This window comes from Leucoraja erinacea, chromosome 10, assembly GCF_028641065.1.
Source record: "Leucoraja erinacea ecotype New England chromosome 10, Leri_hhj_1, whole genome shotgun sequence".
Lineage (NCBI taxonomy): Eukaryota > Metazoa > Chordata > Chondrichthyes > Rajiformes > Rajidae > Leucoraja > Leucoraja erinaceus.
Window position 1 is genome coordinate 9,594,177 of NC_073386.1, and position 18,143 is coordinate 9,612,319.

The following is an 18,143-nucleotide window of genomic DNA, read 5'->3' on the forward strand; positions in this document are numbered from 1 at the left end:
GTCCTATCACCAATGAGCTGACATTGTATGGGAGTTGCCAGGAAGAGGGAATGATTATTTTTAAAAAAGGACAGCATCGCTGGAGAACTTGGATGTTGCAGGTGGGGACTCTTCTTCAGACCGAAATATTGCCTATCCATGTTCTCCAGAGATGCTGCCTGACCCACTGTATTACTCCAGCACTTTGTGTCGTTTTTTTTGTAAACTGCAGCTGCAGTTCCATGTTTCTCCTAGCATAGAATGGTGCACTGCATTGGGGGTTCAGTGAGGATTTGTCAAACAAAACCCTCCGAGGACAGAAATTCAAGGTACAAAGCTGGCAAATGTGGGGCCAGTCAACCTGGCTCATTATTCCTCCACAGAGACTTTCTTCATTTTAGTTGTGCTGGAAAAGATTTTGCATACGAATCAGAAAGCACTTTCCGCTCTATAAGAACAGATTTCATTTTTATAGACGTCAGCAGATAAATATAGTGCTATAAATCATTTCCAAGTCAGGGCAATTACAAAAAAACATATTTGGTTCATAAAATGTAATTGCCAGTCAATCAGACAAAAATGATCAGGACTTTGATCTATAAATGCAGCAAAGCTTCTTGTTCTTGGCAATGTGCACTCAACATCTGTCTGACGAGTTGCATCTACAAGAAACAATATAATGCGATTAAAAATCTAAATCCGTGGAATTTCGTTATCTATTTTTATGTAACGTCTTCATATCTTGGGGGCTGGAAAATCATTTATGATGCATATCTTAGCATCGTCAAAGTTTTTATTTCCAAAACCACTTGTAGCCAATAACTTGCCTTTATTAATGGAGAGTTGGTAGTTCTGTCAATTTAAAATTTAAAAAAAATGTACACTGGTGTGAAAATACATCAAGAATATGGCGTGTTTTACTTTGGGTTTTATTTTTTAAATTTCTTCTTCTTGCGATTCTTTTTGCCCGCAGAAAGAGCTGCTTTTTCTATCATGATCTGTTTGTATTTTTTCTTGTTGTATCTGGAAAGAAAATGCACAAAGAACAGTGACCAGTTTAGTTTATTGTCAGTTTAGTTTCCTGTCACGTGTAACGAGGTACAGTGAGAAGCTTTTGTTGCGTGCTATATACAGTCAGTGGAAAGACAATACATGATTACAATCGAGCCATTTACAGTGTATAGATACATGATAAGGGAATAACGTCTAGTGCAATGCAAAGCCAGCAAAATAAAGAGCACTGAATTATGTAACGTGGGTCGGCTATTAGTTAGAAGGAAACTGAGAGGAGTAAAGGTTCTCAGTGTCAGACAGCACTGGACTCATTAATCATTCAAATGTCATTTAATAGTAAGCATACATTTAGATAAAATTATTCACTATTCTTGACCTGAAAATTGAACATCAACTTTCATAACACACTGGGCTGCTATTTTAAGGAGTAACTTTAAAATAACATCCTAAGGAGTAAGGATGTTACTTCAAGTATAATTACCATTATTCCCAAGGGTGTACACTGGGGTACCGTTGACACTAAGGTGTGAGGTGCAGTATATAGAGAGCAAGTAGTTAGAGGGACGCAGGCAAACTATGAGAGTGGACAACACAATGAAAAGTGAACTTCGATTTACAAGTCAAGAAAGATAAATTGAAATTGTTTCTTAATAGTGAATATAATCAGATGTAAATGTACACAATTTACTAAAACTCAATGCACAGATACAAGTGGACTTCAGAAAGGATAAAACAAAATGTTTACCTCTATCTCAAGGAATTCAGAAGGGAAATCATAAAGTCTTTGCTTCTGAGCACTGCAACCCAGCAAAGATGCATGCTGACTACCAAAGGTGTATTTAAAAATTCATGAGCACGACGCAGCCATGAGGAGTTAAATTCAGCAGATTTTTGATAAGCCTGGACTAACATTCATTTGAACTTAAAAAATATGGTATAATCTAATTTTGAAAAGTAATCAATTAATGGATTTAGTGCTGTATGATATTGAGAAACACTCTCCACTGAGCACGAGAGTTGATATAGACACAAAATGCTGGAGTAACTCAGACAGCATCTCTAGATAGAAGGATTGGGTGACGTTTCAGGTCGAGACCCTTCTTCAGTCAGTCTGAAGAAGGGTCATGACCAGAAATGTCACCCATTCCTTCTATCCAGAGATCCTGCCTATCCCGCTAAGTTACTCCAGCATTTTGTGTCTATCTTCGGTTTGAACTAGCATCTGCAGTTCCTTCCCACACGAGAGTTGGGATGTCATGTTATGATTGTACAAGGCGTTGGTGAGGTCACGGTTGGAGTACTGTGTGTATTAATGGACGTCCTGCTCTAGGAAGGATGCCATTATGCTGGAAAAGGTGCAGAGAAAATTCAGGATGATGTTATTGGGACTGCAAGGATGGAGTTATAAGGAGAGATTGAATAGGTTAGGGCTTTTCCCCCCTGAAGAGTAGGAGCCAGAGGGGAGATCTTTACAATGCTATGGTCATTATTATGCTGCTGTCTTTTAACCATGCTGCTTTTTTAACTTTTTACTATTTATTCATAGGCTCATTATTATTTAGATTTTATTGTGGAAGTTTTTTATATGTTAGAATTTATTGATGTCTTTACTGCAAGTTATTGATGTCTTACTGCACTATTACGCTGCTCAGACCCGAGTACAAATTTTGTTCATGATTCATGTGGAAGTATGGTTTTATCGAATGATAATAAATAAAATAAATAAAATGAAATGAAAATAAAATCACCAGGGGCATGGATAAGCTAAATGGTTACCGTTTTCCTAGCATAGGGGAGTCTAAAACTAGAGGCCATAGATCGAAGGCAAGAGGGGGAAGGTTCAAAGGGGATCTGGGCAGCAACAGTTTCCTCACAACATGTGGTGGGTGTGTGAACCGAGCTGCCAGAGGAAGAGGTTGAGGCAGGTACAACAGCAACATTTAAAAGACATTTGAACAGGTTCATTAATAGGAATGGTTTAGAGAGATACGAGTCAAATGCAGGCCAATGCGGCTAGCAGAGGCAGGCCTAATGATCAGCCTGGTCAGGTTGGGCTGCAGGTCCTGTTTCTGCGCAGCTGAACATATGGCTTTAATGATGGGAGCAATTCAGAAGTGCTGAGCATCATCTTGTCATCGTGAGCCGTGACAATTGTAAAGAATGGATCAAAGGAAGATTAAATGGAGCAGACAGAGATCAGATGGGATCTAGCCAAAGGGCAGAAATGGCTGCTGAGACCAGATGGTTTCTCCCTGTTCCCATGTAAATAAAAGGACATACCGTCGGAATTCTGCATCGGCCAGGAGCTCCTCCACCATTGTTTGCTTCCGCTGTTTCTTGGGCACACGAGATTGATAGAAATCTGCTGGATTTTCTACAATTTCGCCAACCTATGAGCAAGTGGTTACACAATGCAGTAATCATGAGATATCTTTCCCAAAAAAACGGCTGGAGCACATATCTTTGGGTGAATTAACAATCTAAAAACATTTGAGCCAGACTGTAAAGTAGTAATAAATATTAATAGTATACTTCATTTAGGGGTACCAATTCTCCAAAGTTACTCGTTCTTCAACTGTAGAGGGACAGCTTTAGTCTCTGACATATAACGTGCACCCTGTGCATTCATGGGTAACTGAAGACTCAGTGTCCATCATGCCTTCAAATGAACCTGCAGCTCCAGTTAGATAAGGCAGAGGATTGCAGATAAGTTCTTGAAAACTACCTGCGGTTCCCCCTCTTCTACATCAACAGAAGTAGAAGCCTTAAATGTGTAGGAAGGAACTGCAGATGTTGGTTTAAATTAAAAATAGGCTCAAAATGCTGGAGTAACCCACCGGGACAGGCAGGATCTCTGGATAGAAGGAATGGGTGACGTTTCGGGTCGGGACCCTTCTTCAGACTGACTGAAGAAGGGTCTCGACCCGAAACGTCACCCATTCCTTCAATTTAGTGATGCTGCCTGTTCCACTGAGTTTCTCCAGCATTTTGCGTCTATCTTAGAAGCCTTAATTGGTGATAATCGGCAGATCAGATCAATATTAGTTCTAAAACACTGTATGCAGTTATGGAGTTCCCGGTATGTCTTCTCGGGGGAGTTTACAGAGATACACTGTTTAAGAAAGAACTGCAGATGCTGGAAAAATCGAAGGTAGACAAAAATGCTGGAGAAACTCAGCGGGTGAGGCAGCATCTATAGAGCGAAGGAATAGGTGACGTTTTGGGTCGAGACCCTTCCTCAGTCTGAAAAAGGGTCTCAACCCGAAATGTCACCTATTCCTTCGCTCCATAGATGCTGCCTCACCCGCTGAGTTTATCCAGCATTCTTGTCTACCTACCGAGATGGACTATTACATTGATGTCAGCTCTTGGTAACCTGCTAACTAGCTTGCTCCAAGATGTTATTGCCAGCAGCATACTGAGGCTGCTGCAGGGACATTAACGGATGCTGTGCACTGTACAATAAACTCTGTTACATTGTATGACCCAAACAATAGAAATAAAACATTTAAATGTTAATACTGCACTGCTCATTTACCGTGACCATACCTGGAAATACTTAGGGAAACCATCTCTGTCATTCTTCTTGTAGAAGCGTTTGGGGTCAATGGCACCCCTCATTTTTAACACCCGCAGATCATTTTTCAACTCGTCTGTTAAATCAGGAGCTTTCATGTTGTACCAGCTGTCCCCTGCAGTCTTTGCACGCTCTATCTAAACATGTAAGAATTCCAAAAAATCAATAGGATGCCATTAAAGAGCACAATGATCCAAACAAACTAATGTGTTTTAATTGATTTAAACTGATTTTGAAATACAATGCATTTCTCTGAACCGACAGAGTTTTCCAAGCAGTAGCTACATGGAGATCAGAATCTTTGGCCTCGCTACTTACTTTGCGTTTCTTTTTCATTTGGCGTTCAGACACGTTTATGGTCGGAACACAATATCGTTTTTCAAATTCTGGTGTCAGGATGCTATTTCTTAATAGCTAAAGAACAGAAAGGACAAATTACAAAAATGTTCTTGCAGGAACTGCCATTACTTACACAAATACCACACTGCAACAAGGCGCATCATTTAGCATCCTTAACAAAGCAAATCATGTCAAGTCATTGAAACATATACATAGATACATAGAAAATAAGTGCAGGAGTAGGCCATTCGGCCCTTCGAGCCTGCACCGCCATTCAATATGACCATGGCTGATCATCCAACTCAGTATCCCATACCTGCCTTCTCTCCATACCCCCTGATCCCTTTAGGCACAAGGGCCACATCTAACTCCCTCTTAAATATAGCCAATGAACTGGCCTCAACTACCCTCTGTGGCAGAGAGTTCCAGAGATTCACCACTCTCTGTGTGAAAAATGTTTTTCTCATCTCGGTCTTAAAGGATTTCCCCCTTATCCTTAAGCTGTGACCCCTTGTCCTGGACTTCCCCAACATCGGGAACAATCTTCCTGCATCTAGCCTGTCCAACCCCTTAAGAATTTTGTACGTTTCTATAAGATCCCCCCTCAATCTCCTAAATTTTAGCGAGTATAAGCCAAGTCTATCCAGTCTTTCTTCATTTGCAAGTCCTGACATCCCAGGAATCAGTCTGGTGAACCTTCTCTGCACTCCCTCTATGGCAATAATGTCCTTCCTCAGATTTGGAAGGACAATATAAGATTGTTAAGGGCTTGGACACGCTAGAGGAAGGAAACATGTTCCCGATGTTGGGGGAGTCCAGAACCAGGGGCCACAGTTTAAGAATAAGGAGTAAGCCATTTGGAACAGAGACGAGGAAACACTTTTTCTCACAGAGAGTGGTGAGTCTGTGGAATTCTCTGCCTCAGAGGGCAGTGGAGGCAGGTTCTCTGGATGCTTTCAAGAGAGAGCTAGATAGGGCTCTTAAAAATAGCGGAGTCGGGGGATATGGGGAGAAGGCAGGAACGGGGTACTGATTGGGGATGATCAGCCATGATCACATTGAATGGCGGTTCTGGCTCGAAGGGCCAAATGGTCTACTCCTGCACCTATTGTCTATTGTCATTTAACAAATAAAATGCATTAAAACATTTTTAGAATGGATGCTAAAAGTTTGGTCAATGGAGGGCCGAAGAAGATTCAGAAAGTGTGTCGGAAAGATAGAAAAGGAAAGAAGCCCGGAGGAGGAAATTATACGGAGCAGCTGAAAGTATGACTGCCAAGTGGAGTGTTTAAACTTGGAAAGATCCAGAGGTTGTCGGATGAGATTACAGTGGCAAGACCACGAGCGATATTTAATAATAGGAAATCAAGGCCTTGACCAGAAGCCAACATGGGTCACCAAGCACAAGGGCACCTGATGCAAATTCGAGAGGCAGTGGAGGTTCTGATGACATCAGATCTATGAAGGAAGCATTTGCCAGGATTTAAGTGAACAAGTCTGGGGAAACAGGAAGCAGACAGAAGGCTGGAGTTAAGGAATTTTACACAGGTACAACTAAACCATTTGTTAGGTGGCAGCTGGAGTAACGCGTGCATTTCAAGATACCACAACTGTGGGCAGGACATGATTGCACTGGAGAGTATAGAGGAGAATCACTAGCACGTTGCCTGGAATGGAGTGTTTCAGTTAGGATGAGAGATTTGATTTCCTTGGAAAAGAGGAGTTTAAAGGGGGACCTAATTGAGGTATACGAGCAAGAGAGCAGATAATACAGCACATTTCCTCAAAGCAGAGGTATCTGAAAGCAGAAGGCATGGGGTTTAGGGGCTCTGAGGAAATTATTTGTTGTGCAGTTGAAAGTGCCGATTCGGGACCTCCAAGCCGCGGACTGTGTTCGACCTTCCCGACGTCGGAGTTTCAATCATCCCGACGAGAGTGCCTGTACGTCGGGCCGTCCGTAGCGGCGACTACGGAGGGTTCATGGCCCCGACCACAGGTGAACCACGGTTGAAGAATGCTGTGGTGGATGTTTGTGTTAAATTTTATTGTGGATTGTGTGTTCTTTTTAAGTGTTTCGCTGCTGGCAAATTCATTTCACTGCACCTTCGGGTGCATGTGACAAATAAAATTGACTTTGACTTTGAATCTAGAACACTCTCTCTGAGAGGTTGGCTCCAGTTTAAAGTCTGACATGGCAGAAGTAAATAATCACATGCCCAAAGTAGAGATAATGTATCGCCAATCGTGGGTTGGCAGGAAAACCTGAAAGACGGAAAAAGAAAAGAGTGCTGGAATTACCCCACAGGCCAGGCAATATATGAGAACTATGAAACCCAGGTAACGTTTCAAGTTATTGACTCTTCATATGATACCAGTTAAGTTAGAAAACAAGTATGTTTTCAGTTGCAGAGAAAGGGGAAATACAAACAAAATATCTATGGTAAGGTGGAGACCAAGAGAAAAAGTGTCCCTTAGGTGTTGGTGCCACCCAGGAAAGGTTGGCGAAGGCTTGCAGATGATCACAATGGAGATGAACAAGGGCAAGAGAGACAAAAAGATGCACAGTGCCAGAACTGCAAAGTATACAGTGGCTGGAAATCTGAAATAAAAGAGAATTCTCGAAAAAGCCACTTGGTCAGGCAGCATCTGTAAAGGCAGAACAATTGAACCAATGTGACACATTGATAATCTTTATCAGATCAGGTGACAACTTGGGTAGACTAGTTATTGTTAATTGTTGAATTCCTATTTCTGTAGAATGCTGCATAACCTGCTGTCAACATAAAGATCTCCATTTCCCCTGTCAGTTTGCATTCATATCAGTCTCTATGGCCTAAACCCTACACAGCCATTCTCTTTGTTCTCTTCATCCTCCCTCATCTCTTCAAATTAAAGCATTTATATTGCAAGATTATCAATCTGAACATTTCCTCTCTCCGCAGATGCCATCTGCCTGTTTTTATTTCACATTTCCAATACCTGCAGTGCTTTTCACTGAACTTGAATGCGGGTCAGAAAGTCAAAATGTAGCAAATGCAACTCACCTCATCTTCTTTTTTTTGATCCTTAATTTTTTGTACTGCTTTTGAATTGGCACCCTGTTTGTCCGCATCAAAAGTTATGTAAAGGCCACCCAGTTCCTTGAGATTTAGCCCTGTGTCAATACTGCTTGAGGAGTTTATGCTGCAACATATAAACAAGGTTCCATTAATGAACATGGCCAAAGTGCCTCAGCACAACTTAAATGTGTACTTTAAACATTCAAAATGGGAACCAGATTTTAAGACGTGTTAATGTTGGAAGGCTATGTTAGTTTGCATGTAAACCTCTATTAGTTTGTATCTTAAACTGAAAAGCAGTGAGCATTAATTTGTCCCCGCTCATCAATGCTCTGCCTGCATTGAATGAATATCATGAGTCTTTCCAACAGCACTGAATGTGTTAGGCACTTGCTGGTGTGAACAAGAATGGGAAATGTGATCCTTGATCAATACTTGCAAGCCCACTGTGAAACAGTAATGTTAACTGGTGAAATAAATGTCAAATGTAGTACTGCTGCTGTACTTATGTAGCCGATGTCAGCTGGCTTATTTGGCCAGAAATTAAACAGAATCGTTATTTTAGTTTGAACCAAATATTATTTTGTTCAGATGAACAGATCTATTCTAGGTTTCGGCTGAATGGATATTTATTGTTTGAATTTTATTTTCAATACCCAAGTGTAAAGATTGAAAATTATTTTTAATGATATTCCTTCAAAGTACGATAAAACATGGCACAGACGAAGGGCAGCGGTAGAGTTGCGATCTTTCAGCGCCAGAGACCCAGGTTCGATCCTGACCACGAGTGCTGTCTGTATGAAGTTTATACGTTCCATTTGTGAACCCATGGGTTTCCTTTGGGTGCTCCGGCTTCCTCTCACACTCCAAAGACATACAGGTTTGTAGGTTAATAGGCTTCATTAAAATTGTAAATTGTCCCTATTGTGTATTAGGTAATTGTGCTTGGACTGGGGTGATCGCTGGTTGGTGTGGACTTGGTGGGCTGAAGGGCCTGTTTCCATGCTATATTCCATGCAGCTGTTCCAAAGTCCCAAGTCATTCCAACAAAACAGACCAGCTAACAAGACACATTGGTATAAACGGGATACATTTTGTTAGGATTTTTGTTAGTGCAAAGGGTTATGTAGGTGTGGATATGGGACGATGACCACGGTACAGAGAGATTTGCTTTAAAGGCAGTGTGGCTCACTTCACATATAGTTGTCCAAATTTTATTTACCTAGATTGGAATTACTCTGCTTGTTAGCTGAATAACTCCTCCAGGCTGCCAAGATCAGAAAAATAAGCCCCATGATATTCCTGGACTATTGTCTATGCATCTTAAAAATAGATCTTCTGCTGTGATTTATTAGCATGCAATGATAGGTGTCCATTGCATTAACTCATTTAGTGCTTTTTTGTTGGCCAAGAGTCACTCTAATCAACAAAAGTCGGTGATTCTGTAGAAAGCACTCCCTCGTCACTCTGTCTTTCGCAAATACATTTTGCAACGGGGATGCCAGAAATGAGATGGAGAACAGATGCTTGTGTTCTGCTGATGGACTCAACACTGCGTCAGCAGTAGTTAGTACAGGTGTCAGAGGTTTGTGGAGAAGCAGGAGAATGGGGTTCGGAGGGAGAGAATGTGGTTAGGAGGGATAGAAACATAGAAACTAGGCCATTCGGCCCTTCGAGCCTGCACCGCCATTCAATATGATCATGGCTGATCATCCAACTCAGTATCCCGTACCTGCCTTCTCTCCATACCCCCTGATCCCCTTAGCCACAAGGGCCACATCTAACTCCCTCTTAAATATAGGTCTACCATGATTGAATGGCGGAGTATGAAGATGGGCCGAACGGCCTAATTCTACTCCTATCACTTATGACCTTATGAGCACTGGGGAAGAATATAGCAAGTAGGGGTATTAGATAGATTTGAACACAATCCAATCTGCAATCTATTTAACAACTGCCAATATAACGTTGCCTATTTCCTTCGCTCCATAGATGCTGCCGCACCCGCTGAGTTTCTCCAGCATTTTTATTTGCCAATATAATTTACTGCTTTACAAGTGTAATGCATGTTTTCAAACCTATTCCATACTTACAGTTTAGATTTGGTTTTCAAAATGTCATCTTCATCATTCTCATTTTCATCTTCATCAATAAAATCATCTTCTTCTTCTTTGTCCGATTTTTCATCTCCGTCCCCAGATTCTGCTCCACTTTCCTCACTTGAGTCCAAGTAAAATTTTCTATCTTGATCTAGTCCAGGTTGTGTGTCAATGACAAACATGTTGGTGTCATTTGCTGCAGGACTGGCCGCTGTTACAGGGGGAGTAGTGGAGGCTCCAGGTATAACATTCTCGCTGGATTCCACCTGCACCACATCACTACTGCCATCACTCAGAGTATCTTTGTCTTCATCACTGCTAAGCAGTAAATCTATAACAGCTGGAGTCCCACTTTGGGTCTTGCTCTCTAAATCGCCTCCTTTATTATCGCGATTATTTGCCTTTTGAGCTTCAGTCAACTTTTCCTTTTCAATGTCTGCATTATTTTCTACGTCAGAGCACTTTGAGTCAGCCAATTCCAATTGATTACCGAGTACCTCTGACTGGACTGGACTGGGCTGCGATTCAGTCTGCACAATTTGTTTCTCATCATTTTCAATACAAATTGTATACGTTTCTAATTCGGTTAAATTTTTCTTTTCGGGCTCCGCCTGGGAGAGTTGTATAACAATGTTCTCTGAACACTTTAATGGGGATGTTGCTGGCTGCACAATGCTGGGCTGCGATTCAGCCTGAACAAGATGCTTCTCTTTATCCCCCTCCTTATCCCTGCGTTGAGATTCAGTCGGGCTTATTGCGTTAGCTTCAAGCCTGCTACTTCTAGTCCTCCTTTGACTGACGGGCGAACTTGTTCTCGATTCGGCCTCCTTAAAAAAAAGACATGGATGCATTTTTGATTTTTCACTCGAGATGGAACATGAATAATTCTGGGTACGCTTTAAAATATCAAACTTCACTCCTTTTTCTTGAATTTATTGTCAACATTAACATTTTTTGCATCTCACAAGTAACACAATTTTTAGTGCTTTTTTTGCTGCAGGTTGCACAGCCAGCTCTTTCGGACTGAAACTGTTACTTTTACTTTGAGAGAGCCAGGTAAAATAACGATCTTTATTTGTTTAAAAAATTTATAAACTAATAATAGGTTGCTCCCTTCAGAACTAACAGAACATTAAACCACCCATCTTTGTAATTAGCAAGCTTTTGTCTGGCAATATATCCTACCCAGATAACAAATAAGGGAGTAAGAAAAATATAAACTACTGAACTATTTGCCTATTGTCAGCTACAGCCCATGATGAAGGATACAATAGAATACTGTGAAAATAAATAATATGACTGAGCAAAATCAGCAAGGATTTCTGAAAGGAAAATTTTATTTGACTAAACTATTGGACTTCTTTGAGGAGATGACTTCTAGTATTAATAAGGAGGAACCAGTGCTTTTGGAGTATCTGGGTAAAGCCCTAAAACAAGAGGTTTGTCAACTGGGTTAGAGAACATTGGAGGGTGATGGGGATGGGGGGAGGTGAGGGTGGGAAATCTACTAACTGGGAACTGATGCAGAAAACAAAGAATGGGCACAACCAGATCATTCTCAGTATGCATGGATTGGTGTTTAGGCCCCAGCTATTAACAATCTACATCAACGATTTGGCTCAAGGTATCAAATGACAAATGCCAAATCTGACGCGATGCGGACAGACTGGAACCCATCCAGTAAGCCCGACTCGTCCCCACAGGACTCCCAGGAGGCCGTGGTGGCAGACGCCTCCCGGAAGGCCGTGGAGAAGCCGGGAGGTGAAGCCTGCCAGGGCCAATGGAGCCTCGACAGCTGCAGCGGTAGAGCCTCGGCGGCGGCGATGGAACCTCGGCTGTGGTGGCGGAGCTGGATGTGGCAGTGGGGCCTCAGCGGTGGGGCCTCGTGGCCTATGAAGCCTCGCAGTGGCAGTGAGGCTCCGCAGGTCGACCCGTGGTCGATGAGGGCATGGGTGAATCACCGTGGGGTGGGGTGGGGGGAGAACAAAGGGGGAACTGGCGCAGGGGGACGGCTGTGAGGGAGGGGGAGAACAATGGAGGACCCGGAGCGGGAAAGAACAAAGGAAGAGCCGGCGGGGGTACTTTGTAATTCTGTTAGTGCCGTCGTTAATGGCGACTACTTATTCATTATTGAATGGCGGTGCAGGCTCGAAGGGTCGAATGGCCTACTCCTGCACCTATTTTCTATGTTTCTACTGTATACATTGGGCATGCAAGCAAAGAATTTCACGGTGCCTTGTCACATGTGACAATAAAGTCTTCCACTCCATTCCAAATTTCCATATTTGCTGACAATAAAAAAACTAGGTGGGCTGGTGAATGCGGAGGAAGATGCAAAGGGGCTTCATGGATATTGGTACATTATTGTCACGTACCGTGATACAGGGGATATCTATAAGCGGAGTGAAAAGGTAAGATGATGCCAAATGCAATATAATGTTCGCAGATATGAAGTTATCTCATTTGGTGCATAAAACAAAAACAGTGTTTTGTTTAAATGAAAGGTTCTGGGATATTTGAATGTTCAATGAAAACTCTGTCTTTCTATACAAGTCTCTGAAAACTAACATAGATGTGAATAATTGATTAGCAAGTTAAACAGCATGTTGGCCTTCATTCCAATATGATTGGAGTACATTGAATAAGGATATTGTATATAAATATACAGGGCTTTGGTGCAACTGCTTCCAGACTACTGTGCAGAGTTTTGATTTCTTAATTGAAGAAAGGATGTGAAAAAGTTACCCCTCAGGTTCCAATTAAACCTTTCCCTCCTCACCTTAAACCTATGTCCTTTGGTTCTCGATATCCCTACTCTGGGCAAGCGACTCTGTGCGTCTACCCGATCTATCCCTCTCATAATTTTGTACACCTCTAATAAGATCACCCCTCATCCTCCTGCGCTCCAAGGAATATAGAGTCCTACCCTGTTCAACCTCTCCCTATAGCTCAGGCCCACGAGTCCTGGCAACATCCTCGTAAATCTTCTCTGCACCCTTTCCAGCTTGACAAAATCTTTCCTATTACAAAGTGCGCAAAACTGAACACAATACTCTAAATGAGGCCTGCCATACTTCTTATATAACTGCACATGAGCTCCCAACTTTATACTCAATGCTCTAACTGATGAAGGCCAATGTGCCAAACCCCTTTAGACCACCCTATCTACTTGTGATGCCACTTTCAACAAACTATGTACCCGCACTCCTAGATCACGCAGGTCCACAACACTACCAAGTGCCTTACCGTTCACTGTGTAGGTTCTGCCCGTGTTGGACTTCCCAAACTGCAACACCTCCCATTTCTCTGTGTTAAATTCAATCAACTATTCCTCAGCCCACCTGCCCAACCGAGCAAGAAACTGCTGCAATTTTTGACACCCATTTTTGCTATCTACAATACCACCTACTGACAATGAACTAAACTAAAGTGCTTGGCACACGGTTGGTGCCGGACGTGGCCTCCACTCACCGGCCTGACCGCTCACCGCCTCCGGCACTAGGAGGCTACGGACGCCAATAAGATCAACAAACTCATCAGGAAGGCTGGCTCCAGTACTGGGGGCAGAGTTGGATTCATGAGAGGTGGTCTTGGAGGGGAAGATGCCCCTCAAACTGCAGAGCATCCTGGACAATACAGCTCACCCCCTCCATGACACACTGGTCAACCTGAGGAGTACCTTCAGCAACAGACTGGTTCCACCAAGATGCAGCACAGACAACCCACAGGAGATCCTTCATCCCTGTGGCTATCAAACTGTACAACTCCTCTTCCTTCTGTGGTGTGGTGGGGTGCAAAGATCCTATAGCTCGCTATAGGATCTTTGGTGGGTGGAATTCCCTGCCTCAGTGGACGGTGGAGGCAGGTTCTCTGGATGCTTTCAAGAGAGAGCTAGATAGGGGTCTTAAAAATAGCGGTCAGGGGATATGGGGAGAAGGCAGGAACGGGGTACTGATTGTGGATGATCAGCCATGATCACATTGAATGATGATGCTGGCTCGAAGGGCCAAATGGCCTACTCCTGCACCTATTGACTGAGACTTGTACCTTCCGAAGAATACTGAAAGTTGGACAATTTTATACTGGGCATTGCTTTTTACATTTATCAAGCCAATTAACCTACAATTGCATAATTGTACAGACTGACTCCTCCCCCAATCTTTGCACATCCCGGGGGAAGTCCACAACAAGGGGTCATAGTTTAAGGATAAAGGGGAAATCTTTTAGGACCGAGATGAGGAAAACCTTTTTCACACAGAGTGGTGAATCTGTGAATTCTCTCCCACAGAAGGTAGTTGAGGCCAGTTCATTGGCTATATTTAAGAGCGAGTTAGATGTGGCCCTTGTGGCTAAAGGGATCAGGGGGGATGGGGAGAGAAGGCAGGTACAGGATACTGAGTTGGATGATCAGCCATGATCATATTGAATGGCGGTGCAGGCTCGAAGGGCCGAATGGCCTACTCCTGCACCTAATTTCTATGTTTCTATCCCCAATCCTTTCCACTCGTCGCTTTAATTTCATGTTCATGTGTTTTTTATAATATGACTGTTGGCTGGCAATGTCCCTCGTGGGATGAGGAAAGTTGTATCGCATCGCCCTCAGTCAGGGCCAGAGATCTAGTATCTTTGGTCAGGGCCACGCGTGGCCGCCCCTCCCCTCCCCTCCCCGCCCCGTCCCGCACTGCCCGCCCGGGGAAGCGGCGCCAGGCCCCGGGGCCCAGGCCAGGCCTCTCCTCTCCTCTCCTACCTCGGCCACCAGGGCCCGCCGGCTGCTCCGTGTCTGCACCATCCCGCCCGCCCGCTGGCCCAGACCAGCCCAGCCGCCCCGCGTCACACCGCCACCTCCCTTCCCCCAGACACTTCCGCCCGGTGTCGCCGCCAAACGGAGCCGACCGCCTGTCACTGACTGTGCATCAAAGATACTCCTCTATAATCTTTGCTGTGCATCGCCGGACCAGCCGCGCCGAGGCAGCGTTAATGTTACCAAATGCATGTGTAGGAAGGAACTGCAGATGCTGGTTTGCACCGAAGATGCTGCAGTAACTCAGTGGAGAGAAGCAATGGGCAATGTCTCGGGTCGATACCCTTCTATCTATGCCTCCTTCTCACCTTCCCCTCAATTATCCATTCCACATTTCCTCATTGTCTGCTTCGTTTTCCCACCTTATCCTTCCATCCATTTCTCTAGACACCCTCTCCTCTGAAGAAGGGTCTCGACCCGAATCCCCCCCCATTCCTTCTCTCCAGAGATGCTGCTGCCTGTCCCGCTGAGTTACTCCAGCATTTTGTGTCTATTTTCGCAGTGAGGGTTAACTGTGGCGTAGGCATTCAGTATTTATTCTACTTATACAGTATATATTCATGCATGTCTACTTAACTTTAGTTCCCAATTACATTACTTTGTTGCCAACCTTCACATTTACCATTGCACCCGCATCCTGAGGACTCAGCGCCCTGAACCGAGTGCTGCCTTGTTTCATCCTCTGCAGGTATGACGCAGTCTGTTCTCATTTAATACTGATTTTTTTTGTTGCCTAATTTTCTCGAATTGGTGCAAAATGCGCAGTCTAACGTAATGAGTAGGCATTCCTTCTCACCAGAGATGCTGCCTGTCCCGCTGAGTTATTCCAGCATTTTGTGTCCATCTCACATAATGAGATACATTAGCCATAAATGCAGGCGATTTTTCTCAAACAAGGATGAACTGGGAGGGGTCAGTACATGATAGCCAGCCCTTGTTGTAGGCGTGGGAAGGAACTGCAGATGCTGGTTTGCACCGAAGATGGACACAAAATGCTGGAGTAACTCAGCGGGACTGAAGTCTGAAGAAGGGTCTCGACCCGAAACATCACTCGTTCCTTGTACGACTTCATTGGAGACACAGACGCTGGAATCTCGAACAAAACAAATCTTTCATATACACTTTCAATATGTCCATTAAAGGTTTTATTTGCTACAAGGGTGGAAATCATTTAGCAAACCTTAAGCACAGGTCCATGAAAACCAATGACATTTAAGTATTTGGCCAAACACAAAATGCTGGAGGAACTCAGCGGTCAGACGGCACCTGTGGGGGAAATAGACAGTCGAGATTTCGGATCAGGACTTTTCATTCGCTGGGAGATTGCTGCCATTTCACAATGCATCCGACAATTTCTAAATTGGAGCACGGCGAATTTTGAAGGGTCGTTTGCAGGCAACGGATGTTTGGCAAGTCGTAGGGTAGGGGTGCTTTTAGAAGCATGTATCACCATGACTAAAGGGCTTGTGGAGTTGAGCGATATTAGCAGAGATTAGAAATGAAATCAATCGGGTAATTTTCCATTTGCCAAGTAGTCATGAGTTCCAGGATTGATGCTATCGGCGTAAGCTTTTTACAGTTACGTTCTTTAAGAGACTACACACATAATAAATAGCTGATAAGAAGAAGCAAAGGTAAGTTGAGGACGAAGAATATTCAAATTTGTACAGGTTACTAATTAGCAAATATTGGCAGAAAATATCTGGCAGCTTGTTCCATATACGCAACATCCTGTGTGGATATCTTCGCCGCCATAGCTATGGCATTCCTTCTTTTCGTCCTCATGATTTCCCCAAGTATTATCCTGCATTCCCCATATTCCTCTGTGGATTCACTGGATCCCAACTTCCTGTAGCCTACTCGTGTCTCATTTCGTCTGAGCAGAACCTCAACATCTTGAGTCATCCAGGGTTCCTTACCCTTGCCCTATGAGGACGAAAAGAAGGAATGCCATAGCTATGGCGGCGAAGATATCCACACAGGATGTTGCGTATATGGAACAAGCTGCCAGATATTTTCTGCCAATATTTGCTAATTAGTAACCTGTACATATTTGAATATTCTTCGTCCTCAACTTACCTTTGCTTCTTCTTATCAGCTATTTATTATGTGTGTAGTCTCTTTAAGAACGTAACTGTAAAAAGCTCACGCCGATAGCATCAATCCTGGAACTCATGACTACTTGGCAAATGGAAAATGACCCGATTGATTTCATTCTAATCTCTGCTAATATCGCTCAACTCCACAAGCCCTTTAGTCATGGTGATACAGCGTGGAAACAGGCTCTTCGGACCAAATTGCCCACCCTAGCCAATATGACCCACCTGCCTGCAATTGTTCCAGATCTCTCCAAACCTGTCCTATTCACGTATCTTTGACTGCTTCTTAAACTTTGGGATAGTCCCAGCCTCAACTACCTCCTCTGACAGCTTGTTCCATACACTAACCACCCTTTGTGTTAAAAAGTTATCCCCTAAGATTCCTATTAAATCTATCCCCCTCTACCTTAAGCTTATGTTCTCTGGTCCTCGATTCACCTGTTCTGGTCAAGAGATTTCGTGCAACCCGATCTATTCCTCTCATAAGGTCATCAGTGATAGCAGTACAATTAGGCCATTTGGCCCATCAAGTCTACTCCACCATTCAATTATGCCTGTTTTTTCTCTCCCTCCTATCCCCATTCTTCTGCCTTCTCCCCATAACCACTAACATCTGTACTAATCAAGAATCTATCTCTGCCTTAAAAATATCCACTGACTAGGCCGCCACAGCCTTGCGGCAAAGAATTCCACAGATTTACCACCGTCTGACTAATGACATTTCTTATCTCCTTCCTAAAAGAACTTCCTTTAATTTTGAGGCTATGATCTCTAGTCTTAGACTCTTCCACTAGTGGAAACATCCTCTCCACATCCACTCTATCTAAGCCTTTCACTATTCTGTATTTCAATAAGGTCCCCGTCATTCTTCTAAACTCCTGCGAGTACAGGCCCAGTTCATGATTTTATACACCTCTATAAAATCACCCTTCATCCTCCTGCGCTCCAAGAAAGTCCCAGCCAACTCAACCTCTCCCCAAAGCTCAGTCCTGGCAACATTCTCGTAAATCTTTTACTGTAATCTTATGTACTTTATCATGAAATTCTTTCAAATTCCAATTACGACAACCCGTGCCACCTTTTTTTATCTAGCTTCCTATTTGCACCCTCAAAAGAATAAATAAAGCTATTTCCCTTTCACAAACCCATGTTGACTGCCTAATTGCATATAATCTA

General features: G+C 43.3%; 1 protein-coding gene across 2 annotated transcripts; it reads right to left on the minus strand.

The window, feature by feature from the left end:
* Window positions 1-419: 419 nt before the first annotated feature.
* Window positions 420-15,562, minus strand: dnttip2 (deoxynucleotidyltransferase, terminal, interacting protein 2). 2 transcript variants are annotated; one of them, XM_055641448.1, is made up of 7 exons: window positions 15,491-15,562; window positions 10,062-10,894; window positions 7,954-8,092; window positions 4,889-4,984; window positions 4,543-4,707; window positions 3,274-3,383; window positions 420-1,002 (listed from the first exon to the last, which is right to left on the minus strand). In XM_055641448.1, the coding sequence occupies exons 1-7, from the start codon at window positions 15,545-15,547 to the stop codon at window positions 909-911; spliced, it is 1,494 nt and encodes a 497-aa protein (XP_055497423.1). In that variant the 5' UTR covers window positions 15,548-15,562; the 3' UTR covers window positions 420-908. The 2 variants fall into 2 exon arrangements, with proteins under 2 accessions (XP_055497423.1, XP_055497424.1); XM_055641449.1 differs by lacking the exon at window positions 15,491-15,562 and adding an exon at window positions 14,815-14,962.
* Between the last annotated feature and the right edge of the window lie 2,581 nt (window positions 15,563-18,143).

What these genes read in the sequence shown, in the direction of transcription:
- dnttip2 (XM_055641448.1), bottom strand. Translation starts at nt 15,547, where the DNA reads ATGAAACAAGGCAGCACTCGGTTCAGGGCGCTGAGTCCTCAGGATGCG. An exon ending in ATCAAAAAAAAGAAGATGAG is followed by an intron (nt 4,985 to 7,953) that starts GTGAGTTGCATT and finishes TCTGTTCTTTAG; the next exon opens with CTATTAAGAAATAGCATCCT. An exon ending in AAATGAAAAAGAAACGCAAA is followed by an intron (nt 4,708 to 4,888) that starts GTAAGTAGCGAG and finishes TTACATGTTTAG; the next exon opens with ATAGAGCGTGCAAAGACTGC.